The sequence below is a fragment of the Carcharhinus amblyrhynchos genome, chromosome 7 (genome assembly GCF_965287045.1).
Source record: "Carcharhinus amblyrhynchos chromosome 7, sCarAmb.v2.hapA, whole genome shotgun sequence".
Taxonomy (NCBI): Eukaryota; Metazoa; Chordata; class Chondrichthyes; order Carcharhiniformes; family Carcharhinidae; genus Carcharhinus; species Carcharhinus amblyrhynchos.
In genome coordinates, this window is record NC_137330.1 from 92,031,220 (window position 1) to 92,059,071 (window position 27,852).

At 40.7% G+C, this 27,852-nt stretch overlaps 1 protein-coding gene across 2 annotated transcripts in view; it reads left to right on the plus strand.

The window, feature by feature from the left end:
- ibtk (inhibitor of Bruton agammaglobulinemia tyrosine kinase) overlaps positions 1-27,601 on the plus strand; it is a 119,346-nt gene extending 91,745 nt beyond the window's left edge. For both annotated transcript variants that reach the window (XM_080192793.1, XM_080192794.1), the window contains 7 exons: positions 3,536-3,687; positions 5,059-5,213; positions 9,743-9,835; positions 14,590-14,751; positions 18,644-18,805; positions 23,588-23,720; positions 25,466-27,601. In XM_080192793.1, the coding sequence (XP_080048919.1) occupies positions 3,536-3,687; positions 5,059-5,213; positions 9,743-9,835; positions 14,590-14,751; positions 18,644-18,805; positions 23,588-23,720; positions 25,466-25,591 (983 nt within the window). In that variant the 3' untranslated portion in view covers positions 25,592-27,601. The remainder of the gene's footprint in view (positions 1-3,535; positions 3,688-5,058; positions 5,214-9,742; positions 9,836-14,589; positions 14,752-18,643; positions 18,806-23,587; positions 23,721-25,465) is intronic.
- Positions 27,602-27,852: the final 251 nt, after the last annotated feature.

Here is a 27,852-nt window from a genome sequence, read left to right on the forward strand (position 1 = left end):
GCTTTCTACTGTTGCAAGTACAACCACTGACACTCAAGTTGTTATGTGTAAAGACACAAGGGTGGGGGCGGGGGAGGTGGGGGTGGGGTGGCACGGTCTAAGATTAATCGGTTTTCCCTTGCATACTTTTCTTTATTGCTTTGTGAGTAACATGTTTTGACAATTGTTATGGACAGGGGAGAAGAGAGAAACTGAAACTCCCAATTCCTTTCATTTCTGTTTGTAATCAGTATGGTTCATTTTCTAAAAAAGGTAGTTGTGTGTTTGTAAAACCCTCATCAATGTGATCAATTTAAGCAAGGTTCTGTGGGTTTAAACAAAATATTATTTATTTTCATATTTCCCCCCCACCCCTTCCACCCCATTGAAAGGTCTAATTGCTACATGCATCACATACCACACACTCCAGAACGATGCAATTGAACGATGCAAAGAATAGTTAGAAGCTCACGTGTCTTTGCGAGTCTTCTGAAGAAAGCTTTTCCCATTCTGGAATTGAAGTTCTGATATAAGATTGGGGTGGGGCATCAGGATTAATAAAGATTCCTTCAAAGAGAAAAATGTTCAGACCATGAAATCAGGCACTTGTGGCTGTTGCATCATGGGTTACAGGCATACTCAGCTTTGGAATCTGACTGGGAAGCTTTTTAAAAAACTTTTAAGTCTCTTGAATCTTAAAAGACACGTTTTCTGTGCAACTCTTGTATTGTTGGTGTTATTTTTCAGATAGACCCCCAGTCTGTCAGCTTAAGGATAATAGGATTTAGTATCAGAGACCCAATTTCTGTCACATGACCAAGAGCCATTGATGTACTATTGAGGGTAGAAGGTGGTCTTTGACACTTGTGGTGAACAGATCTCATCAGCTTTTTTTCTTATATTGTAAACAACATAAGAGTCCATTGACTCTGTGTTTTGGAGTAAGCTTTGCACAATGGCAGGTGTGACTTTCACAAATGGGTGCTGTAGTTCCAAGTCCAATAACACAAATCGATTCCAGCCTCCCAGATTGCCTGGATCCACTGTAACTTGCCTACCGCGACAATAGGTCCACAGCAGACACCATCTCCCTGGCCATGCTCTCACTTTGGAATACGTAGATAATAAAGACACCTATTTATTAACTACAGCTCAACCTTCAACACCATTATTCCTATGAAACTCATCGCCAAACTCTGGCCAGGGGCTCAGCTCCTTCCTCTGTGACTGGACGCTTGAACTTCCTAACCCACAGACTGCCATCAGTAAGGATAGGCAACAACACCTCAAAAATCATCCTCAATACCGGTGCCTGTGTCCTCAGCCCCTTACTATGCTCCTTATGCACCTGTGATAAATTCCACTCCAATTTCCTTTTCAAGTTTGCTGATGACACCATTGTGGTGTGTCAGATCTCAAACAATGATAAAACAGTGTACAGGAAAGAGATAGAGAATCTGGTGAACTGGTGCAACGACAACGATCTCTCAATGTCAGCAAAACGAAGGAGATTGTCATCAATTTCAGGAAGCTTGGTGGAAGGCATGCCCCTGAAATAGAAATGGTCGAGAGCTTCTAGTTTTTGGGTGACCAGATCAGCAACAAATGGCCCTGGTTCCCCTATGCTGACACTACAGTTAAGAAAGCCCACCAACGCCTCTACTTTCTCAGAAGACTGTGGAAATTTGGCATGGCCGCCGCTATGCCTGTCACCAATGTTTACAGGTGCGCCATAGAAAGCATTCTTTCTGGTTTTATCGCAGTTTGGTATGGCTGCTGATCTGTCCAAGACAGCAAGAAACTACAAAGCATCGTCAACAAAACCCAGCCCATCACTCAAATCAGCCCCCTATCCACTGACACTGTCTACACTTCCCGCTGCCTCGGAAAAGCAGCCAGCATAATTAAGGGCTCCACGCATCCTGGACATTCTCTCTTCCACCTTCCATTGGGAAAAAGATATAGTAGTCTGTGGACACGTACCAACCGATTCAAAAACAGCTTCTTCCCTGTTGCCATTACACTTTTGAATGGACCTACCTCACACAAAGTTGATTTTTCTCTACACCCTAGCTATGACCGTACATCCTAGCTATGACTGTAACACTACATTTTGTGCCCTCTCCTTTCCTTCTCCATGTATGGCATGCTTTGTCTATACAGCTCGCAAGAAGCAATACTTTTCAATGTATCCTAATACATGTGACAATAACAAATCAAATCATTCAAGGGGAGTCCTCATATCCATGTTAACAATTCATCAGTGTCCAATTATGTATATTTATAAATATATACAAGGATAATGTTTTTCTGCTAACTATTTTAGTTAAAATAGGAACAGGAATAAGTTATTTTGCTCCTGGAACCTGATTACCATTTAAATTGATCATGACTGATTACATACTTAAAAATTACAGAAAAAAACAAAATAGCCCACAAAAGAACCTGCACTAAGGTTATATTTTTGCAGATCTGAGATAGCAGAAGTAGACATGAAGGCTGGAAAACTGTTGGAATGTGGAACTGAGCCAAGACAGATCAGCCATGATCTTATTGAATGGCGGGGCAGGCTCGAAGGGCTAGTTGGCCTACTCCTGCTCCTATTTCTTATGTTCTTATGTTCTAACAGAAGAAAGCAAACTCCAGTTGTTACACCCTGATTTGTGAAAGAATGTGGGATTTCTGGTCAGAATTAATTGGGTTTTAGTCCAACCTATTTATTTGATAATATACTCGCAAGCTTTCGGGTTAGCCCCTTCGTCAGGTGAATGGAGAGTTCTGGCCAGAACTCTCCATTCACCTGACGAAGGGGCTAACCCGAAAGCTTGCGAGTATATTATCAAATAAATAGGTTGGACTAAAACCTGGTGTTGTCAGACTTTTTACTGTGTTTACGCCAGTCCAACGCCAGCATACCCACATCAGAATTAATTGGACAGACTTGTAACATGGTGGCACTGACTGCATGAATATTGTTAAATATTTATGCAGTACTTGTACATGATATTTATACAAGTTTATGAGATCAGTGAAAGATAAAACGTCGAAAAGAAATCAAAGCATTGAGAAATTTAGTTTGTTTTCTGACAGTTGTCTAGATGGATGGATTTGGAAGACAAAATGTAAGCATAAATTTTACATTACCCGTGGCAGGATTTGAGCAGGAGGTGAGGAGGGGTAAAGGAAATTGCAGAGGCGGGATCACCTTCAGGTTCCTGCATGCCCAAACCGCACAGTGATTGTCTGTTAGGTTGGGCAAGACCTTGGTTGGGAAGCCTGTCCTAACCACAATAGAGGCCCTTGAAGTTCAGGCCGTAATTTTGCTTTGTAGGCTTCTAATTTTTAATTGATAGCTTTTAAAAAAAAATTCAGCAAATCTGCATGATTAATGTATCTGGTTATTTGAATCAGTTTGAAAAAAAGTGTGACATATCATTTTATACATTATGGCTGTAGTTGTTGCGCTCTGCACATTGAAAATGGGGTGTATGCAAGACTCATTACACAACTCATTTTATAACTGTTCCTTTAAGATCAATATTTATTATTCTTCCAGATTTGCAAAGACCTGCTAAAACTAATTCAGTGGAATCCCTGCAGGAGATGTTGATGTCTGATTCTGAAGGCAGCTATGCTGGTGGAGTTGCCAGCCCCAGAGAATTAGCTTCACCGGATTTTTCAGCTGGATTCAACCAGGAGAAATCTGAGGTCTGCACGCTGTCTGCGGCATGTTGTTGTGACTGATAGTTATAGTACAATGCAAAATCAAGCAAAAAAAGTCATGCATCTGTTTTTATTGACAGAGGAAATAGAGTGCATTTGACAAGAGTAACATTTAAACTTTTCTGACAGTAATATGAAATCTGACCCAAATATTGCAGAGTTAGGGCTTCAGTCACAAAGTGAATTAAAAGCATAAAAATTGCAGCTTTGGTTTCAGAAAACTTCTAACCTTTTTAAGACTGTCAGCAGTTTATATTTCTGTCCTTCAAAAATGCTTTCTTCTCATGTAAACTACTAAATTGAGCTGTTTAAAAAAAAAAGCAAACATTATAAAACATTACTTAAACTAATGTTAGCAGTTTTTGCATTGTATTCAAAGTATAGTTTTTAAATTCTAAACAATATAGTTTCCTAATACCTGAAAGTATATGATAAAATTTTGGTACAATGTAATTATATGTAATGTTCATTGATTACACTGTTAGAAATGGAAGTACCAAAATAATTGTATATGTCAAATGACTTAATAAGTAGCTGTTGATTGGTCTGTGTAAGGCATGTAACTTTACTAGGTTTACAGGCATAATCTGGTATGATTTATTTCTGAGGAATCTTACAGCCCAATTCTCACCACTTAGAATACATTTGTTACAACTTACAAAATTAGTTTACTTTAGGTTAGTCCTGGAAATTCTTGCCCCCTTGAGCTTGTAACTGGCTGGCTTGTGACTTTTCAGGTGAAAAAGTGACCTCCAATTCCTCCAATGATCGTCTGTGTGCCAGCTGCGAAAAAGTTATCTCCTGAATCCCATTGACTTTGGTCACACAGTTGAGTGCTGTTTTGATGTAAAGGACAGTAGCAGGAATGGCACTGACAATACATCTGAAAGAGGTGAGGGAAGAGGTCTGAGTAGATCTGGAATAAGGAATAGTCCACATAACCCACAAAAAGAGAGGCGTAACAAGGACCCATGTGTATACCCATAGCAACACGTTTTATTTGGGCAAAGTCAAAGGAGAAGTTGTTTAGCATGAGAACAAGCGTGAGCAACAGTAGCAAGATGGTGGGGTTGGGGATTGGTCAGGCCTCCATTCCAGGAAGAAGTGGAGAACTCTCTGGCTGTCCAGGTGAAGGATGTCCAAGGTAAGACGTCTGAAGCTTTTGCCTTTGTCATCTGACATTGTCAGAACCCATCAATTTGATTCACTGCCTTGAAATGGACTCTTAGCTGTCCATTATCCTATGTAATTGTCTGTGGCCCTTAATAATGAGAACCTAATGACCAAGTTGATGAGTGATTGCAAGAGTTTAAAGAATCATTGCAGAATTTTATGCATAATTGTTTCATGTTTTAGTTTGATGAAAGAGCACATCTTTCTGAGATAAAAAATCCAACTGAAGAGGCAAAAGTGAATGAAAAGGAATTAACTTCCAAGAGAGCGTCTAACCCAAAACCCATTCCTAGATCCAACTCTGGAAAGGCTACTGGCTGGATGACCAGTTCTTTCAGGTATAAATCTCTCTCATTCTCATTTAGAAAGCTTATTTACTAATATTGTATCGATATGAATATATAGGTTGCATGTCTGTATACCAAAGATATGATACATTTAGCCTATGCATGATAAGACGTTAGTAGAGTTTAGTTTTGTCCAACATGTTTCAAGGTAGTACCTGTTAGAAATGCATTGGTTAAATAAAATGGCCTTTAACACCAGCAGCTTGCATTTATATGGCATCTTCAATGTAGAAAAAAATGCTAAAGCTCTGTAGAGGAATAACTTGGGGGGGAGTGACTATTGAGCCAAAGAGGAGATGGCCGAAATTCAGTTAAGAGTATATTTTAAGGAGAGTTTTTTAAGGAATATAGGACTTAGAAGTAGCAGTAGGCCATTGCCTCTTCAAGCTTGCTCTGCCATTTTAATAATGTCATGGCTGATCTATTTGTGCTCTCAGTTTTACTTTCTGGTCTGCCCTTAACCCATGATTGCTTTGTCTGTCAAAAACCTATCTAGCTCTGCCTTGAGTGACTTCAATGATTTAAGCCTCCGCTACTTTCTGGGGAAGAAAATTCCACAGACTAATGACCCTCTGAGAAAAAAAATATTTCTTCACCTCTGTTGCCAAAAGGAGACCTCTCATTCTTGAACTATGTCCCCTGGTTCAGGAAGCATCCTCCTGGGATAGTATAGTTTTGCTAGAAATCAATGAATGGTTGATATCTTAAATTAATTTGGCATTTTCTTCACGTTAAAAGTTGAAAAACTCTGGATGCAGTGATTTTTATCTCCATAACCTATAATAGAGTCATAGAAATTTAGGAGCACAGAAGGAAGCCTTTTGGCCCATTGTGTCTGCAGGCCATCAAATAGCCATCATGACAGATGCCAATTTCCTGTTCTTAGTCTTTACCCTTGGAGATGTGGCACTTTTGTTCTTCTCCAAGTACTTATTTTTGAGAGTTTCTACCTTTACCACTCTTTTGAACAGTGAGCTCTGGATCTCCACCAGCTTATTGGTGAGAAGAATTCCTCCTGACTCCTCACTGAACTTATTGCATCGTGCTGAAAATCTATGTCAGTGTTATGAACCCCTCAACCACTCCACCCGTAGTCACACTATCTAGGCCTCTCAATTTTAAATATTTCAAGTATATCTCCCATCAGCTTCCTCTGTTCTGAAGAAAATAACCCTAATCTATTCATTTTTTCCTCTTAGCTAAAATTCTCCAATTCTGACAGCATTCTCTTAAATTTCCTCTCTATCCTTTTGAGTGCAGTCACATCTTTCCTATAATACAATGACCAGAACAGCACTCAGTATTCCAACTTGACCTTAACTAGTGTTTTATACAGTTCTGACATAACATCCCCGCTCTTCTATTCTGTACGTTGGCTAATAAAGCCAAGTATCCTGTATATCTACCTGACCACTTTATCAACCTGTCGAGCCATCTTCAGGGATCTATGGACATGAACTCCCACAGCTTTACACTTCCCAGTGTGCCACCATTTATAGTGTATTATACTACCTTATACTATTGCATATTCCCACACCTTTATAGCCTTTCCCAAATATATTACCTCATACTCCTCTGGGTTGAACTCCATTGTTGTGATTACCTGATTAGTGCGTTGATATCTTCCTGTGTTTTGTTTCGTTATTAACCACACAGCCAATTTTTGTATCATCTGCAAACTTCTTAACCATGCGTATGACATTTAAGTCCACATGATTGATGTATTCCACGAAAAGCAAGGGACCTAATACTGAACCCTGCGGAACCCCACTTCATACAGTCACCAAGTCACGAAAACACTGACCATTTTCTTCCTGCCTCTGAACCAAATTTGGATCCAATTTGCCACTTTGTTTAGATTATTTTACTTTTGTGATAAGTCTGCCACCTGGAAACTTATCAATACCCTCATCGGCCCTCATTACCAGCCCAATCATAGTAGTTAAACAAAACCTCTCCTTAACAAATCCATGCTGACTGCCTTTGATTAATCTGTGCCTTTTTTTAAATGAAGTTTTATCCTGCCCCTCATAAATTTTTCAAATAGTCTTTCTATAACCAAATTTAGACCGATTTGGCTAGTAATTACTCAGTCTATCCATTTCTGCCTTTCTAAGTGATGTTATTTGTCCTGTATTCCTCAAGCACCACGCTTGTAGCTGGAGAGCGTTAGAAAATTATCATCAGAACTTTTCTTCTATTTCTTCTCTGGCTTCCCTCAACAGTTGAGGATACATTTCATCCTGAGGGTATATCCCATTTCTGCGATGTTAAACCCATAATATCTTCTGTCTTAGTATATTCATTTCAACTGATATTTCACACTTCTTCCTGATTGCTCTTTAAGAACATAAGAAATAGGAGCAGGAGTCGGCCATCTCGCCCCTCGAGCCTGCCCCGCCATTCAATAAGATCATGGCTGATCTCTGTCGTGGCTCAGTTCCACATTCCCGCCCTCTCCCCATAACCCTTAATCCCCTTGCCTATCAAAAACCTATCAACCCACGTCTTAAATATATTGAGCGAGGCAGCCTCCACCACTTCAACGGGCAGAGAATTCCAGAGATTCACCACCCTTTGAGTGAAGAAGTTCCTCCTCAACTCCGTTCTAAACTGCCCCCCCTTTATCTTGAGGCTGTACCCTCTAGTCCTACTGTCCTTTCTGAGCAGCAAGAGCCTCTCCACCTCTATCCTATCCATCCCATTCAACATCTTATTCGTCTCAGTGAGATCTCCCCTCATTCTTCTAAACTCTAACGAGTACAAGCCTAGTTTATTCAGCCTCTCCTCATAGCTCAACCCCCTCAACTCCAGCATCAGCCTAGTAAACCTCCTCTGCACTCCCTCCAAGGCCAAAATATCCTTGCGTAAGTGCGGCGACCAAAACTGCACACAGTACTCCAGCTGCGGCCTCACCAGCGCCCTATACAGCTGCAGCAAGACCTCCCTACTTTTATATTCAATCCCCCTCGCTATGAAGGCCAGCATCCCATTTGCCTTCCTGACCACCTGCTGCACCTGCAGGCTGGGTTTTTGCGACTCATGCACAAGGACCCCGAGGTCCCTCTGCACCGTCGCATGCTGCAGTTTTTCGCCACGCAAGTAATAGTCCTTCCTACCATTATTCCTACCAAAGTGGACAACCTCACATTTGCCAACATTAAATTCCATTTGCCAGTTCCTGGCCCATTCGCCCAGCCTATCTAGATCCTTCTGCAGACTCTCCACACCCTCCGCACAATTTGCCGTTCCATCAATCTTGGTGTCATCAGCAAACTTCGACACCATACACTCGGTTCCCTCCTCCAGATCATCTATATAAATGGTAAATAGCTGAGGCCCCAGCACCGATCCCTGGGGCACTCCACTAGTCACCAACCGCCAATCCGAATAGCACCCATTGACCCCCACTCTCTGCCTTCTATTTGACAGCCAATCCTCTATCCATGCTAACACCCTATCCCCAACTCCATGCCCCCTGACCTTCTGTAATAACCTCTTGTGAGGCACCTTGTCAAACGCCTTCTGAAAATCAAGAAAGACCACATCCACCGCCCTAGACACATCCTCATAGAACTCCAATAAATTTATATATTAATGAATCATCTTAAGTTTTCCTTGATGATACTTGCCAATGTTTTTTCATGACCTAGGGATTTCCTGAATTTCTTTTAATGTCATCCTTGCCTGTATAATCTGTTAGGTTTTCTGCAGTATTGAGTTCACAACATGTTGAATAAGTTTCCCATTTTTCCTTTATTCACTCCTGTAAGGGCAAAGGACTGTGGACCTTTTCGTCCCACTAGTTTTTAAGGCAACATACTTGTTCTGAGCTCTCTTATCTCTTGCTGTGATCTGGTGCTGACTACCACCAACATGATGTGGAGATGCCGGTGTTGGATTGGGGTAAACACAGTAAGAAGTCTCACAACACCAAGTTAAAGTCCAACAGGTTTATTTGGTAGCAAAAGCCACTAGCTTTCGGAGCACTGCGTCTTCGTCAGGTGAGACTCAGCTGACGAAGAGGCAGCGCTCCGAAAGCTAGTGGCTTTTGCTACTAAATAAACCTGTTCGACTTTAACTTGGTGTTATGAGACTTATTATTGTGTTTACCACAACTGCAAGCAGATATCAGGAAAGCATGTCACTCCCTCCTTCTCTGGCATGCTGGCTGTTGCTCGCCCCCTCCATCCCCCGGTGTGCTGCCGCTGCTCGCCCCCTCCATCCCCCGGCGCGCCGCCGCCACTCGGCCCCACATTCCCTTGCTGCTGCTAATCTTGACTGTTCCTTTTCATACTTGTGATCTTGTTGCTGAGTCTTTGTGCCTTGAGTTCCTGGCTCTCACTTCTGTTCCCACTCCTACTCATATAGTCATTTCCAATTAGTTGCAACATTTGTGACCAACTTAAGAATTATCTTGTATAATGTGCATCATTGTCTTAGTCATTGCAGCAAATGAACAGTTCAAATCTGATCACAGAATTCTCCTGCACTTCCTAAAGTAATTTCTTCTTCTTTAGTCCTGTGAGTCCTCCCACTGTTGGCCTACGTGCTATCATGGAAATGGAAGAAAATATGCAAAAATGTGTAATTACACCAAAGACTAATGCAAGGTGAGTATAAGTTTTACTCTTGTCAAAAGTAATCAGAGCAAAGTTCTTAATGTTTTATTTCTTTATTCTTGCATCTTTTACACAATGTAGAAACAAGATTGATTTTGTGGAAAAAGTATGTGTAAGCAAACCTGTAGAATTTGCATATATCACTGGGACTATAGCACAAGTAACTTCTGTCTCAGCATAAGGCCCAGGACCTTTGTAAAATTCTCCTTGCCTCCTTTTTAAAGGCTGTCTGCCCCTACTTTTGCCATTCTCCAACTACTATAAATCAAACACTACAACTTTCTATGTATAGAAAGGAGTAATATAGTTGTTGTTTTGTGTTTATTGCTGTTTTACTGTGTCTTAATTGATCTGTATCTTAAAAGCCAGAATGAGCCAATTAAAAATTGTTTCATTCTTTCGTGGAAAGTGGGCATCGCTGGCAAGACCAGCATTTATTTGTCCATTCGTATTGGCCCTTGAGAAGGTGGTGTTGAACCACCACCTTGGTCCAGGTACACCAACAGTGTTGAGAAGAGAATTCCAAGATTTTGATCCTGGAGCAGTGAGGAAATAGTAATATATACTTCTAGGTCAGATGGTGTGTTTCTTGGAGAAGAACTTGCAGATGGCTGTGTTCCCACATCTGCTGTTCTTGTTGGTTCAGGGTAGCAGAGGTCTCTGGTTTGGAAGATACTGTCAAAAGAGCCTTCGTGAATTCCTACAATGCATTTTGTATGTAGTATACACTACTGCCACTATATGTTACTAGTGGATAGAGTGAATGTTTAAGGTGGAACTTGATGTGCTGCTTTGTCTGGACTCCTTTCAAGCTTCTTGAGTGTTGTTGAAGCTACACTCGTCACAATACGAAAAAGTGCAGTGTAGATGATAAGCTTTGGGGAGTTACGTGGTGAATTGCACACTTCAGAATTCCTAGCCTCTGATGTGCTGTTGTAGTCTGTGTTTATATGGCTAATAAGAACTAAGAGCAGGAGTAGGTCATCTGGCTCCTCGAGCCTGTTCCGCCATTCAATAAGATCATGGCTGATCTTTTTGTGGACTCAACTCCACTTACCTGCCCGCTCACCATAACCCATAATTCCTTTACTGTTCAAAAATTTACCTATCGTTGCCTTAAAAACATCCAATGAGATAGCCTCAACTGCTTCACTGGGCAGGAAGTTCCACAGATTCACAAACCTTTATGTGAAAAAGTCCCTCCTCAACCCAGTCCTAAACGTGCTTCCCCTTATTTTGAGGCCATGCCCCCTAGTTCTAGTTTCACCCGCCAGTGGAAACAACTTCCCTGCTTCTATCTTATCTATTCCCTTCATAATCTTACACGTTTCTATAAGATCTCTCCTCATTATTCCGAATTCCAGTGAGTATAGCCCCAGTATACTCAGTCTTTCCTCATAAGCCAACCTTCTCAACTCCGGAATCAACCTAGCAAATCTCCTCTGCACCTCCTCCAGTGCCGGTATATCCTTTCTCTAATAAGGAGACTAAAACTGTACACAGTACTCCAGGTGTTGGCCTCACCAACACCTTGTACAGCTGCAACATAATCTCGCTGTTTTTAAACTCCATTCCTCTAGCAATGAAGGACAAAATTCCATTTGCCTTCTTAATTATCTGCTGCACCTGCAAGCCAACTCAAGATTTCTGCACAAGGACACCCAGGCCCCTCTGCACAGCAGCATGCTGCAATTTTTTACCTTTTAAATAATCCATTTTGCTGCTGTTCCTACCAAAATGGATGACCTCACATTTACCAACATTGTTCTCCATCTGCCAGACCTCCGTCCACTCACTTAAACTATCAATATCCCTTTGCAGACTTTCAGCATCCTCTGCACACTTTGCTCTTCCACCCATCTCAGTGTCATCTGAGAATTTTGACACACTACACTTGGTTCCCAATTCCAAATCATCTATGTAAATCGTAAACAATTGCGGTCCTAGCGCTGATCCCTGAGGCACACCACTAGCCGCTGATCACCAACCAGAAAAACACGCATTTACCTGCACTCCTTGCTTTCTGTTATTAACCAATCCTCTATCCATGCTAATATATTACCCGTAACACTGCGCCTTTATCTTATGTAGCAGTCTTTGTGGCACCTTGTCAAATGCCTTCTGAAATCCAGATACACCACATCCATAGATGCCCCATTGCCCACTGCACATGTCTAGTCCCATTCAGTTTCTGGACAGTGATAAGACTCTAGAATTTACCACTCTGCTCTTGGGGAACAGCCTTAAAATTGTAACACATAAATAGGAAACTGCGTGACTGTGGTTCAAAAAGGCAGAGGTTTTAGCTTTGCTGAGCCTGGAGCAGGTGCATGGCATTATAGCCTAATGAATGTGGCAGATTTCGTTTAGTACATCACACGACTTGTTTGCACTATTGTATTACATGTTACAAACAAGCTTAGAAAACCACAGCCTGAAAGTATTGAGCGATAGGAGCACTGGAGTTTCTGCATTGTCCTCCTTCACGTTCATGTGAATGCGCTCTCTACAACATGCTCATCAATGAAAGGTAATCGGTGTGTAAAGTTTATCACCAATAGGAAAAATGCTGAGTGCTGTTTCTGGTTGTGGTACAGAGTGATCATTTGAATAGAACACCATTTAAGTAGCTTTTGTAAACTGGCTTTGGGACTGCTGGGATGACCTTATTTAGATTCAGACTTGATAGGTTTGGGAACTTTGAGTTTCAATTTACTCAGGAAATTGTTCTTCTTTCGTTTTACCTGTCTCCACATCAATCAGATAGGTATCATGGGTTACTGCTAAATCTCTTTATGTTCAAACAAAAATTCAGGAAATCGAGGCTTATTTTAATGATGGTTACGGAACCCTAGATGGCTCAGTGATGAAGCTAATAGCAAAAAGGCTGCAGGAGCGTTATCTTCAATACTTTCATCTGGATGATAGAAATCCACAGGATCAAGGAAAGACTGTTCCAATCATTCTGTTGCCACATACTAGGTATCCCATTGTCAACATTGATTTATAGTTATTTGGATTATTTCTTGTGTGTCTATCAATCATTACCATTTGAATTTGCTTATTACGCAGGAATAATTTGGCATCAAGGATTAGAAACACAACTAGTAGTTCCCTTCTTCTAAATTGGCTTCGTTTTAGCATGGCTGCTCCAGGCCTGTGAAGATTATCACCATCTGGATGAAAACTTAGCTATCGAGTAGGAATAAAAACCTTATAAAATATTCTAACCTTTCTAATATTAAACATTGCAGCTCAGTTTCTAGATATTTGTAAACCTTTTTACAGCAGATGAACATTAACCATAGTGTAGAATATAATAAAACTAAAGTGCAAGACAATTTTATTTCTAGGTAATATGTGAGGTTGTTTGCTAATTACTGCAGATACTCTATATAAAATTTGCATTTTTAAACTCCTATGGTAACACTGCAAAAAAAAAAGAGGAGGCAGTGATCCAGTATTGTCACTAGACTAGTAATCCAGAGACCAAGGGCAATGTTCTGAGGACCCTGGTTCAAATCCCGCCGTAGCAGATCGTGAAATATGAATTCAATAATAAATCTGGAATTAAAAGTCAAATAATGATCTTCATATATTGTAATAACCTGTCTAGTTCACTAATGTCCTTTAGAGGAGGATATGTCATCTTTACTGGATCTGGCCTAAAAATGACTCCAGATCCACAGCATGTGTACATGTCCACAGAACTCTAAAGACAACAGGACAGGTAGATAACGTGGTTAAGAAGTCATATGGGATACTTGCCTTCATTAATTGAGGCATTGAATACAAGAACAGGGAAGTTATGATAGAGCTGTATAAAAGGCTGATTAGTCTACACCTGGAGTCCTGTGTGCAGTTCTGTTTGCCACACTATAGGAAGAAAGTGGTTACAATAGAGAAGGTGCAGAGGAAGTTCACCAGGATGTTGCCTGGGCTGGAGCATTTCAGCTGTCAAGAGAGATTGGATAGGCAGGGATTGTTTTCCTTGGAGCAGAGAAGGCTGAGGAGGAACCTGAACAAGGTATATAAAATTGAGGGCAGAGATAGGGTGGATAGAAAGGAACTTTTCCCCTTACCAGATTGATCAATAACCAGGGGACACAGATTTAAGTTTTGAGTGGAGTTTTGTAGGAAATGTGAGGAAAAGCATTTTTGCCCAAAGGGTGGTTGGAATCTGGAATTCAGTGCCTGAAAGGGTGGTAGAGGTGAGAACCCTCAAAACATTTAAGGATCATTTAGATGAGCACTTAAAATGCCATAACATATAAGGTCATAACATATAAGGTCACATATAAGGAAGTGCTGAATTTCTGGCATGGACAGCAAGGTGGCAAAGTACCTCTTTCCATGCTCTCCCCATTTCTGCATTGTTTTTTTCCGGGTGCTCTGGTTTCCTTCCAAAGTCCAAAGATGAGCAGGTTCAGCCATGCTAAATTGCCCCTTGGTGTCCCAGGATGTGTAGGTTGGGGGCGGGGGGGGTTAGCAGTGTAAATGCATGGGGTTATGGCTGTAGATTGGTGGTGGGCCTGGTAAGAGACACTCAGAGAGTTGGCGCAGACTTGATGGGCTGAATAGTCTCCTGCACTATACGGATTATACGATTCAACTCTGACTCAATGTAGTTAACTCTTAAATATCCCCAGGTTGCGCAATAAATGCTCACCCTGCCAGTGACATCTGCATCCCATGAATGAATTTAAAAAATTGTTTGATTGTTTAACCATGCAATGTTTTCACAGTGGGAATAAGCCTACGTGCCACGGAGCAAAGCTTTCTCAGAAGCAGAGGAAGATGATTGCCATGGCAGCTAGGGAACCGAGTACAAATGGCAGACTGGACAGCACACCTGTGAAATCTGATCTGACTATATCATTAACCCCATCAAAGACAGGAAATGCTTGGTAAGATCACAAGCATTAACAAATTGAAATATGCAAAATAAATGGATTTTAAGTCGTGCTTGTTATATTTTCTGATGCTTTAGGCGCTCGACCGTAGTGCCTTTTGTTATGATGATATTTTTTCCTATACTTGTCAGCTGCATTTAGTACCCTTGCCGTTTTATAAATCAGCATTGCAAGTTGTGGAGTATCTCTGGCCTAGACCTCACTGGGAAATGAAGTTTGAAAACTGGTTGGCAATTCTTGTTAAATAACATAGGCTCTTGCTTTTTTGTAACACAAAACTACCCCTTGCATAATTTCAATACACAGCTCATATGTCTGTTATATTTGACTCTGCAGCTGCATGTAATAATTTCCTTACACACTTTTTAATAATCTCCATCTTGTGCTCAGATTCACCTTTGAAATGGAGCAGTCCCCTTTTCTGACGTGCTTGTTGGAAAATCATCTCTCCTACTGTCTATTTTCAAAGATTTCATAACTCAGCACTTGGAGGGCAGTGGTATAATCAGACAAAGTCAGCATGGATTTGCAAAAGGGAAATCATGCTTGATGAATCTATTGGAATTCTTTGAGGATGTAACTAGTAGAATTGACCAAGGAGAACCAGTGGATGTGGTTTATTTAGACTTTCAGAAGGCTTTCGACAAGACAGATTACATACGATAGTAAAGTTAGGCACATGGGATTGCAGGTAAAATCTTGAGTTGGATAGAAAGCTGGTTAGTAGATAGGAAGCAAAGGTTTGGCCTAAGTGGGCCATTTTCTGATTGACAGTGACTATGGGGTTCTGTAAGGATCTGTGCTAGGATCCCAATTGTTTACATTATATATTAATGATTAGGAAGTGTTATCTCTAAATTTGCAGATGATACAAAGTTAGGTGGGAGGGTGAGCTGTGAGGAGAATGCAGAGATGCTTCAGTGTGATTTGGAAATGCTGTGTGTATGGGCATGTGCATGACAGATGCAGTATAATGAGGATAAATGTGAGGTTATCCATTTTGGTAGCAATAATAGGAAGATAGATTATTACTTGAATGGGTATAAATTAAGACAGGTGAATACTCAGCAAGACCTTGGAGTCCTTGTGCATCAGTTATTGAAAGTAGGCATGCAGATACAGCAGCCAGTAAAGAAGGCAAATGGTATGTTGGCCTTCATCGCGAGAGGATTTGATATAGGGATAGGGATGTTTTGCTGCAATCGTATAGGGCATTGGTGAGGCCACAGTGGGACTATTTGAGAAGGAATTCCTTGCTTATAGAGGGAGTACAGCGAAGGTTTACCAAGTTGATTCCTGGAATGGCAGGTCTGTCATGAGGAGAGACTAAGTAAGTATGTTATATTCATTGGAATGTAGAAGAGTGAGAGGGGATCTCATAGAAACTTATAACATTCTAACAGGGTTAGACAGGGTAAATTCAGGAAGAATGTTCCCAGTGGGGGGGGGAGTCAAAAACTAGGGGTCATAATTTGAGGGTAAACCTTTTAGAACTGAGGTGAACAGAAGTTTATTCACCCACAGAGTGGTGAATGTATGGAATTCATTACTACAGAATGTAGTTGAGACCAAAACATTATCTGATTTCAATAAGAAATTAGATACAGCTGTTGGGGCTGAAAGGATCAAAGAGGGGTAAGAGGGAATCAGGATATTGAATTTGATGATCAGCTGTGATCAAGATGAGTGGTGGAGCAGGTTGGAAGGGCTTAATGGCCTGCAGCTGCTTCCTGTTATATCTACTGCAAACTTGCTTTCACTGGTCAGTATATGTGTTAGGATTCTTAGTGTCCCACATACTATACAATAGGCCTTATCAACAATTTCATAAATAAAGCCTGAGCCATTTGCTCACCATGTAAGATTGATGTTGAAATGGGGAGCATCATAGCTATCCTGCGGGACAATAGCTCCCTGATCAGCTCACTGCCTACTGAATATTGCGCACAGTCATGGCTATGCCTAAGACCATTTTTGGTCCTGAAAAATGCCTCGTACACCACAGATTAACCTGAAAAAGTAAGGTGTCACAAAAATTTGAACAACAGATGAGGCTGGCTGTTTCACAGTCTGCTATGCAAGAACAGCACTAAATGGTATTGTCCACTAACAGAATGTTGCTGTCAGGACATACTGCTTCTATTATTAAATAAGACATTTGCCATCCAGCATTCAAACTTTTGTCACAGGCAGTAATGTGGTCTATGAATTGCAGTGCTGTGTGATGCCATGTACAAAGGCTGCATGTTCCAGTGACTGGGGATCATAATCCAACAGCTTGTCCCTTAAGCTTTTTGCAACAGGCAACGAAGTTACTGTACTCAACAACTTCGAATTTGCAAAGCTCAGAACATGGGGCCTGATCTTATCATTTTGATTGTAAGTACTGAGTGTGTTTCAGATCTAACTTTTAGACCTGTTCTCTGGTGTCCCCACACACATTTTGCCTGGAAAAAAAAACAGCGATTCTGAATCGCACTGCAGAATCCTGTGGGCTTATCGTGCCCAAAATGCTGCAGCTCGATCAGAGCCCCCCAGCTGCGCATGCACAGTAAAAAAAAGAAAATTGAAAAACGCATCACTCCCGGGCCCAATAAAGCCTGGCCCCCACAGACCTTATCTACCCACTCTCCCCCCCACTACCCAGACTGATCATGGCCCCTGCCCTATTCGCCTCTCCCCCCACAAATCGCACAGAGTAGCAGTAAACCCCCATCCACATCCACCACAAGAGAATGATCTGGCCTGCACCTCTTCTGACCCCCCCCCCCAAATTAGAGAATGATCTGACCCACTTCCTTCCCCCTGCTGTCCCCACTCCCAACCAGAGATCCATCTGACCACCCCCCCCCCCCCACCTGCACCAAAGAACAATCAGGCCTCCCTCCTCCCTTCCCCCTCCCCCACCCCAACCAGAGAACAATCTGACTTGCCTCTCCACTGCCTCACCCCCTCCCCCACCAAAAAACAGACTGACCTGCCCCTCCAATGTCTCCCTGCCTTCCTAACCATTGATCTGAGTCAGAGAGCTGCTGGAAGCTCTGAACTTACCTCTTCAGAAGCTGGAGCGCTGAAAACAGGCCTTTGCCGACCATGACTGTTTCACACCTAGTCTGGATGGGTAAATGTTGTGGTAAAGGGGGAAATGCAGATAAGTTTGGGCGTGCAGCCCATTAAGGCAATTTAAATCCATGCAAATACATTTAAATTGATGTCACGCCTGTTTCTGGCATGGTGCCAATCGCAGCCATTTTAGCTGCTTGGTAAAAGGGGAACGGGCGTGGATCGCGCTACTTGCCTCATGTCCGACTTTGAGTTTTCACGTCTGAAAATGGGTGCAACTTGTTGGTAAAATAGAGTCCATAGTGTCCAATATTAGATATGATTCCACAGTTGGACAAAATTTGCTAACAATGCTGATTATGCTAAGAATTACATTGGGAACCAATTAAAATTATCACTGAAACTCACAGTGTGGTATTCGCACAATGAAGCTCTTTCCTTTGCAAACAGAAATAACATGTCCAGGCTTTGTGTTCTTTTCAACTTATCAAAGCTTGTTTAGGGGACAGCGGTGATACCTTGACTAATCAGAGTTGACTTGTCTGGTTGCAATTTAAACAAAAGCTTGGCAGTTAACTATTCCCTGGAGCATTCTCCATGGTAAGATCCCTAAAAATCAGAGTGCAGTTGCAAAAGAACAGTACTCTCCTCTCAAGCGGTACAACTTATTCTCTTTGAGATTTGGTATTCTTGTGAATCTGTCATAATGAGAACAGGATGAAAAGTTCAAAATAGTGTCTTTTTTAAGTAATATATTTTATTTTTGTTTGATCAGTTATTTTAGTAAGACATTTACTAACTATTACAAAACATTTTCACTTAGGGCAACTCCTTTAAATGGTCCCTCCTCCCCAAAATCATTCCGTGACCTACTGGTGGAAAAAAAGTCATCAGAAATAGCAGTTGACTCCCTGCCTTCCAGCTCATGGGAAAATAACTGTAAACACCATGAACAGCGAAGCAATAAATATGAACAACCTATCAGGTGAAGTGTTTTTTTAATGGTTTAATAAATGCGGATAAGTTTGGGCATGCAGCCCTTTAAGGCAATTTAAATCCATGCAAATACATTTAAATTGACGTCACGCCTGTTTCTGGCATGGTACCAATCGCAGCCATTTTAGCTGCTTGGTAAAGGGGGAACGGGCGTGGGGATTACTGAAATCAGTTTATAACTAAACTTTCAGCTGATGAGCATGGGGCAATTTCTGCAATAAATCGTTTAGTTTCAAAAGTGCCAACTTCAAGGAGAAAAGCTTCATCTATAACTACGCTTATTCTTTCTGCATGTTGCTGCAATATTGACTGTGTCTAGTACAGCATTTAGAAGTAATCACTTTTACAAAATTTAACCATCTTGCATTTCAGAACTTCAGACATTGGCTTTAGATCATGATTCTGTTTGCAATTATGGGTGGCCTTTTCCGATCTCTTCCATGGTCTTGCCAGTGCCAATGAAAATGGAGAATTTGGCGCTCAGCCAAAACTCCATTCATTGCAGCGGCACTCAGCCGTGGATTGAGGTTTTCTACGTACGTCGTTTGTGAGTACTGAGGATTTCTGTGCAACTGATCCAACCCTTCTATTAAAAAAACCTTTATCTCTTTACCTGCCCACAATGAATTGCAAGATATAAAGTTTCCCTATTTAAAAGGGTGAAAAGGCCAAGCCATTACTTCTATCTATCCCTCTCCCTCACCCTCTTCCCACCCCCTCGCTTTCTCCCCCCCTCTTTTTTTACTCCCCCCTCTCTTTCTCTCTCCCCACCCCCCCCTCTCTTTCTCTCTCCCCACCCCCCCCTCTCTTTCTCTCTCCCCACCCCCCCCCTCTTTCTCTTTCTCTCTCCCCACCCCCCCCTCTCTTTCTCTCTCCCCACCCCCCCCTCTCTTTCTCTCTCCCCACCCCCCCCTCTCTTTCTTTCTCTCTCCCCACCCCCCCCTCTCTTTCTTTCTCTCTCCCCACCCCCCCCTCTCTTTCTTTCTCTCTCCCCACCCCCCCTCTCTTTCTTTCTCTCTCCCCACCCCCCCTCTCTTTCTTTCTCTCTCCCCACCCCCCCCTCTCTTTCTTTCTCTCTCCCCACCCCCCCCTCTCTTTCTTTCTCTCTCCCCACCCCCCCCTCTCTTTCTTTCTCTCTCCCCACCCCCCCCCTCTCTTTCTTTCTCTCTCCCCACCCCCCCCTCTCTTTCTCTCTCCCCACCCCCCCCTCTCTTTCTCTCTCCCCACCCCCCATGTTATTGTCAGTCACTGGATGCCCATGCAGCTTTATAGGAAAATACACGTGAGGGGCTTTCTAAGGGGTGAGAAGTAATTCAAATTCTCATCCCAATTAAACATTCATGAAGTTCATGTGTCAACATCCTACAATTTAGTTTCCTACTTCACCAGTTGACTGTATGTTATTCATTAGGTACTAGGTTTTGAGTAAATATTCAGCTGCTTGGTACCAGATCAGACATATATATGTAGAAAATAGAAGCAGGAGTAAGCCATTTGGCCCATCAAGCCTGCTCCGTCATTTATTATGATCATGGCTGAATATCCTGATCCTGCACCCCAGCATATCCCTTGATCCCTGTAGCCAAAAGCAATATCTAATTCCTTCTTGAAATCACACAGTACTCTCCTGCGTGAAGAAGTTTCTCCTCAACTCAGTCTTAAAGGGTTTACCCCTTATCCTCAAACTATAACCCCCTAGTTCTGGACACCCCCACCATCAAGAACATTCTTTCTGAATATACCCCATCGAATCCTGTTAGAATGTTCTAAGTTTCTGTGAGATCCCCTCTCTTCTAAATTCCAATGAATACAATCCTAACCAACTTTTAGTCTCGTCATATGACATCCCAAAAACCTGCAGCAAGAGCATCCTTCCTCAGATAAGGGCACCAAAACGGCACACGATACTCCAGGTGTTTGATTAATATTTTAATTTGATTAGTATTGTGTACATAGGGAAAAGATAATTTTTAGGTTAATATTTCAAAATGCAGAAATTCAGTTTTGGGTAAGGTAATTTAGTATTTGATGAAAATGGACGATAGTATTGATTAATTACAATGTGCCTTGTGAATGTAGATGTTTCATTTCACTGGTCATAAAGAAATGCACATTTTTGCATATTCTTTCATGGGATGGGAGCCTCCCTGGCAAGGGCAGCATTCATTATCCTTGAGGTGATGGTCAGCTACTGTTACCAACAAAGGGTTGGACTTTTTTTTCTACTATTTTTCCTCAGTAATCCAAAAAATGTTTTTTTAAGAAAACAATTTTATTGTCAATTGTTCGCTTCCTTCTGTATCAGTGTCACACTAACTGTAGGAAATTGCCAGGCACAAATAACATAGAATAATATAGAAAGTGGCCTTTTGGCCATCAAACATCTCTCTAATCCCGTTTTCCAGTACTTGGTTTGTAGCCTTGTATGCTATGACATTTCAAGTGCTCATCTAAATACTAGAGGAGGTTAAATGGCTGAAATCCTGGTTCCCACCTCCCAGGGCTAGATTTACAGACGTACACCTCCAATTGCAACTTTGCCCATGTGACACGCCTTTGGGCTCATTCTTCCTGCAATTCTGTCAACTATCCATTAATCCTGCTACTTCAGTACAAAAATGATGATGCAACTTGAAAATATTTGAGAATTGTTTATTGCTATAGTACAGATGAAGTTCACTAAACAAATAACATCGTTTTGACCTTTAGCACACTTCAATATATGACCAAGCATCATCTTATAATGTACTTTTTATCTGGCTCATCAATGATTACCACAACAGACTGCAGAAAATTGAGACAGAGAAGCTGATAAAAGCAGAAATATGGTTAAACTTGTGGTGTTGTTCTGGAACTTAATTATGATGTTTAACTGCTAACCTAGCCTACTTCTAAAACCATTGCTCAAGCATTTCCTGTCGATAGGTGAATTGACTTTTTATAGTCCTGGCTCAAATATATAAACTGTCTTTGTTTCATATTTGCATCTTCGCTTTGTATTTTCCTTCTTCACCAAGCATTTGAGAACATAAAAATTTAGTTTTGATTAAAATTCATACCCTGGTGAGATAATGTTGTTTCTACCTGTTAAATTGGTACAAGCAGTTATTATTTTGATCACCCTTTGCTGAAAAAATTTAGTTGCTGTAATCATTTAGATTACATTGAAAATTATAGGAATTCTGCTTTTAAGTTAGTCATTGTTTAAAATTGTTTTAGCGACACATATGGTTAATCGAGAATATAAATAATAATTTAATGAGTTTGCAGTGGCCTCATGTAACTGAGAAATGTTATATCCAATGAGAAGTTTCACTGAAACAGAGAAGATGCAAAGTCTATTGTGGAAGTTTTTAACATTCTTACTGTTTTGTTAGTGGATAGGGAAAGAGTTTTTCCTTAGATTTGGGAAGAGGAGCCATCATTCAAAATTACTACAGAGATTGACTGGATAGTATAGGATAAATTTTATTAATGGGATTAAAATAGCGCAGAATATTTTGCCAGGACTGGTCAAAGTAAAGAGCATTGCCTGAAAGGAAATTCAAAAAAAAATTGTACCTTCTACTTCAAAGCTAAGGGATTCATTTTGTAATTGTGTAGCAAAGGCCATATGGCCTCCTCTTTTGTAAATTTTTATTTTATCCGGTCTTGAGCTTCATCAGTAATGTTGATGCCAATTGAAACAGCATTTGCAATTGACATTATTGGTGTCAGGTCAGTATTTCTAACTTCTATAGGGCTGTGTGATAACTGTGGCTAGAATAATTTTTACACAGCTTCACTTTTATCGTGATGGTGATTGATTGTATATGTCTTTTTTCTCTGCAGTTCGTGGCTAATTTGTATAAGTGTGCAGGCCCTTTCAATGTTTTTGCACAGCCATGCATGCACAGTAACTCAAAGGGTGAGGAGGGAAAATCTAAGAGAGATGTATGGAAGATGTTTTTCATGCAGACTGGTGGGTGTCTGGAATGTGCTATCAGAGGAGATGGTGGAAGTAGCCACATTAACAACATTTAAGGGGCAACTGGATGGGTACGGGAATAGAGGGATAATAGACCCAGTAAGGGTAGAAGATTTTTTTGTAGTTTAATTAGGGCACCATGATTGGCATGGGCTTGCAGGGCTGAAGGGCCTGTTCCTGTGTTGTACTTTTCTTTGTCCTTTGGGCTGAATTGTACTCAGCCTGTGATAACTTCAGTGAGGCACATGAGGTTAGCCTCTTGGAGTATGAACTCCCTGATTGGGCAGGCGATTCAGGGAGTTCATACTCCTCGAGGCCAACCTCATGGGCCTCGCTGAAGTCATTATAAGCCTGCAATGTTTGGGTTGCACAACTGAAAGAATCCATTGGTGATGATACTACTTTCTTAAAGATCCTTGCATTGTTGGAAAATAGGCACCTATGAGTGACTTGCATTTGGGATGCTTTAATTTTCAATAGCAAGTTTGTTGTAGAGGATGCGGATATTTCCTAAGTATGTTTCTCGTATGGTACATGCAGTTTTAGTTGTATTCTATTGGAGTGACAGTTAAGTGATATGTTTACTAGATGTGGCACTGTTGCATGTCATAAAAATGAAATGGAAGGATATATATGTCATGTAATTCAGTCACATGGCCTGAGCACCATGAAATCTGGGCTACATATAATTCATGTCATACAAACTTCACTGCTAATGTAGTCAACACAAGAAGTACCTGATTCTCAAAGTCTATATTAATTGCTTTCAATATATATTCATTATAAATATTTAATTCCAAATAGCCCTTGGTTAATGACAGTTGCGAAAACTCCACCAGCAATGACTCCAATCACTTTTGCGGCCATAGTGGAGGAGGAACGTCAGCAAGAAGCTGCACTTGTGAAGAGCAGGGAGAAACCACTGGCTCTGATTCAGGTAACACTATTTGTAAACTGTTCTGAGCTTTAACAGTCTCAGAAGGTTTTTTGCAAAGTTAACCTCATTTTTGAGATATTCAACAAAGCCAATGATAATTTAGATGCAAGGAAACAAAAGATTTCATAAACAAGTGGCCTGTGACCGGGCAAGTGTGTTAATGTGTTCCTCATTTGCATACTACATTGTTATCAATCTCAATGCAAGGAATAGATTTGTCTGACTGTACATTTAGAGGGTATAGAAACTTAGAATTAATGAAATATAGCTCAAGAGGCCATTTGACCCACTGAACCTGTGCCACTGCTGGCTGTGCAGTTTGAGTTTACCTAGCCTCATAGAATAGTTATGACACAGAAAAGGCCATTTAGCCCGTTGTGTCTGTGTCAATTCTTTGGAACACTGCAGCCCTGCTCTTTCCCTATATCACTGCATTATCTTTTTCTTCATATGCTCGTACCATTTCCTCTGAAGACCACAGTTAAATCTTGCTTCTACCGCGCACTGAAGCAGTACATTCCAAATCCTAACCATTTATTGCATATTCTTTTGTTCTATTATTACAATTATTACAATTCTTCCTCTTGCCGGTTCTGCTTCTATTGCCAGTCACCATATATCAGTGCCCTCTTGTGCATGACCCTTCCAGTGGGCAATGTTTCTCAGTATCGACTCTGTCCAGACCCCTCTTGATTTCACTCCTTTCACCCTGTTCTTTCCCAGCCCATTCCGCACATCCTTTTATATTCTCTGTAGAAGTATATTCCTCCTTTATAGTGCCATAGATCAAAAGTACTATATTTTTTACTCCTGTTTTCAAGTTAAATCTGGGCAAAAAGAAGTAGCCTAAGACTGGCAACTAAGCTAACATTTGTGTAGCACTCTTAAGAATAACACTACAGATGTCAAGCTGTTGCTGTAACATTGAAGTTGAGATGCATTGTTGGTAGCTCTGATTATTAAATAGTCACAATTAGCTGGCAGCTGCATTTTATTGGTCATGGACAAAACATTGATACACGCACACATAATCTGTTTTGGAATCTGCTTAAAATATAGATAATCAGAGGCAGTACTTCAGGTCCTACTTTCTAACCAGTGCAGAAAATGGCAATATCAAAATCACACTGGCTGCTGAATACCACAAGCACCAACTTTCATACTTTTCTACTGGTAGTACAATGCTTTCAAAGTATTCACAGCTCTCGTGTGTAAAACCTAAGCAGCTTTACCTGTCATCATTCCAGTACTACAGATTCACTGTCCTTAATTGCTGACAGACGTTGAATGCCTGGATCCAAAATTTTCAGATTGTTGTTATTCTGTCTTTTTTTAATGTTCTTTTGTTACATTTTCTCTGGATGTCAGTGTCTCTTGGAAGGCCAATGTTATTTTTATTTCATGGGATGTGGGTATCTCTGGCCAGACCCCCTATTTGATGTCCAGTCGTGATTTCCCTTAGATGGTTGTGAGCTGCCATCTTGAGTGTAGGTACACGCACACTGCTGTTAAGGGCATTTCTGATTTTTAACCCAGTCGCAGAAATTCCAAGTCAACGAGGTGTCATTCTGATCGTTGAGTCAATTAGAAAACATTGTAGTGAGTAAATAAACCATATTTTAGTGCAGAATTTAGCAAAGGTAGACCATTCCCAGTGGTCTTTGTACTGCAAAATTCACTTATAAATTACTCTAATGTCTCATCTCAATTTCAAAATTTTAATCATTTTTGTCTTCAATTTTCAGATTGAGGAACGAGCTATCCAGGATTTGCTAATCCACTACCAAGCCTGCGACAACCCTGAGGAATTCATTATGATAGATCGATCACCACAAGGGCCCATTGCCACCCCAGTATGGAGTAAACACTGATTCTTGTATCTGCTAACAATAACAGATGGTATTGAAATTAAATTGACCAGCGCATGCTCTGAAAAGGATGCAGTTTCAAAACAACGGAGGAACAAAAGAATTTCTCCTTTCTCTAGCAGATCAACTATTGTGTTAGACCTCAAGTGCTGCTGAGGCAATGCTTTCATTTGGAATATAAATCTTTAGATGCCTCTTTTCATTGTCATAGTAAATAACGATTTAATATGTTAAGTGCCATTCAGATACTGGTATTTTGTTTCTCTCCACTTCCCCACCCCACACACTTTCCAAGTACTGCGTACTTTTAGCTGCAATTGCACAAAAATTAGAGGCAGAGAATATGAGTTATGTTTGGGGAGGGGAACTGAAATGCTTATTGTCAATTAGAAAACATAGATGCTATTAAAATCAAAACTATTTTAATGATCCACTGCATTTTAAATTAATAGTGATGAGAGGGACGTCTGGTGAGTTACTTTTGTTCCTTGGCCAACTCCAGCTTTTGCATAAACATACTTAATAGGTTGAATGCAGAGAGAACCAACATAAATGTTGTGTAAATTCATCATTACTGATAGGGAGGTATGGAGTTTGGGTGCCTGGTCCACAGGGAAGGGAAAAATCAACCATGCATACCTCTGGACACCTGAATGAAAGCATTGTTGGAGCCTTAGCCACAAGTCAACTATTTTTAAACTGCTGTTGGTAAAAGGAAAGTGGAAAAAATTCATAACGATCCAGCAATAACAATGTTACAGAATCATTGTAACTACATTTAAAAACCCGTGGAATCTACTAACAATCAGCACTGTTTGCTGATGTTGAGGTATCACATGTACAGCTATGTATGATGAAATGCTAGTATTTACTGCCTCAAAAGATGAGTAATCATGTCACAAATGAGGAAGATTAAATTTATTATACAAAAGCACAAAATCCAACACTGTCAGTATGTTCTCTACAAAACACCAAAGTCAATCTGAGACCAATGGCAAACAACACTTTGTTCTTCCCACTGCAGTTAATTTAAACTAAAGTTAGATTAATCTCCAACTGATTGCTGCTAGCACCAAAGTTGTTTTTAACATTGGCTCCAGGCAGGCTGCAGTTTAGGCTACCTGCTGACAGAGATGTTAGACCTTAACTTGATGACAGTGATGGTTGCTGTTTATACTTGGCATGAATGGAAAATAATGTATGTAAGTTTTAAGTGAAAGTTTCTCCTGAGCAGCCATGATGCGTCCAACAGCAGTGGCTTTGCTTTTTTTCTGTAAAACTTAAGAAGATTAAGCAGCAATTATGCAATCATGCATCCCTGCTTAACGTCATATGTTGAAATGTTATTGTATCAGTACAGCTCAAACACTTGCGTTGGTTTTGTGCTGCTGAAATAAATTTCTAATGAGTAGTTTGTTAACGTTAATCAATGCTGTGCATGGAATAGGGAGAAGCATTTTAAGAAGCATCTTAGCATTTTTGTTTTGCTGGTGCACAGTTGAGATTTTGAGCTTATGCTGAGTCTCTAGTGGATTTGGACTTGGTGTTAATTGCTGGATTTGATTTTTTTTTTAGCTGGTATAGTGCCTAGCTTTCCCATTATGTATGATATTTGAAACAACACAGGTATTTGTTTGAAAGGCCTTTTTGTAGGTGTGTGATTGGGCAGTATTGGTCTTGCATGATTTGTTTGCAGTTGTGCAATTGAGATTGGAGCTGTTGACTTTCCTATACCTTTGTCAAAACTGTTGTGTGATTTTGGACTCTAGCAACTAAAATATCTATTACATCTAATGGGTCACTTGGCAAATTAAACTTAACCACTTGGCTGGAGTGTCACTGTGTAAAAGATAAATTAAGGGGGGGAGGTGGCAAACAAAACAAAAGTCCTATTTAAGATTCAGTGTATATGATCCTTCATTGTTTAAATGAAAATGTATTTTCATCATGTTTAGCCATGATGGGTGGCAAGCTGAAAAAAAATGAAAGCAATAAATGTGTATCTGACTTGAATGTGTGATATTTTGTTTAACAACAATACAATATCTTCAATAGGTGCTTCATTAATGGACCTAATCAATTTTTCCTGTTCGCGCAGTTTCAACATGTCCATGAACAATCAATGATCCAAAAAGAGTTAAGAACATAAGAACATAAGAAATAGGAGCAGGAGTAGGCCATCTGGCCCCTCGAGCCTGCCCCGCCATTCAATAAGATCATGGCTGATCTGTCGTGGCTCAGTTCCACTTTCCCGCCCTCTCCCC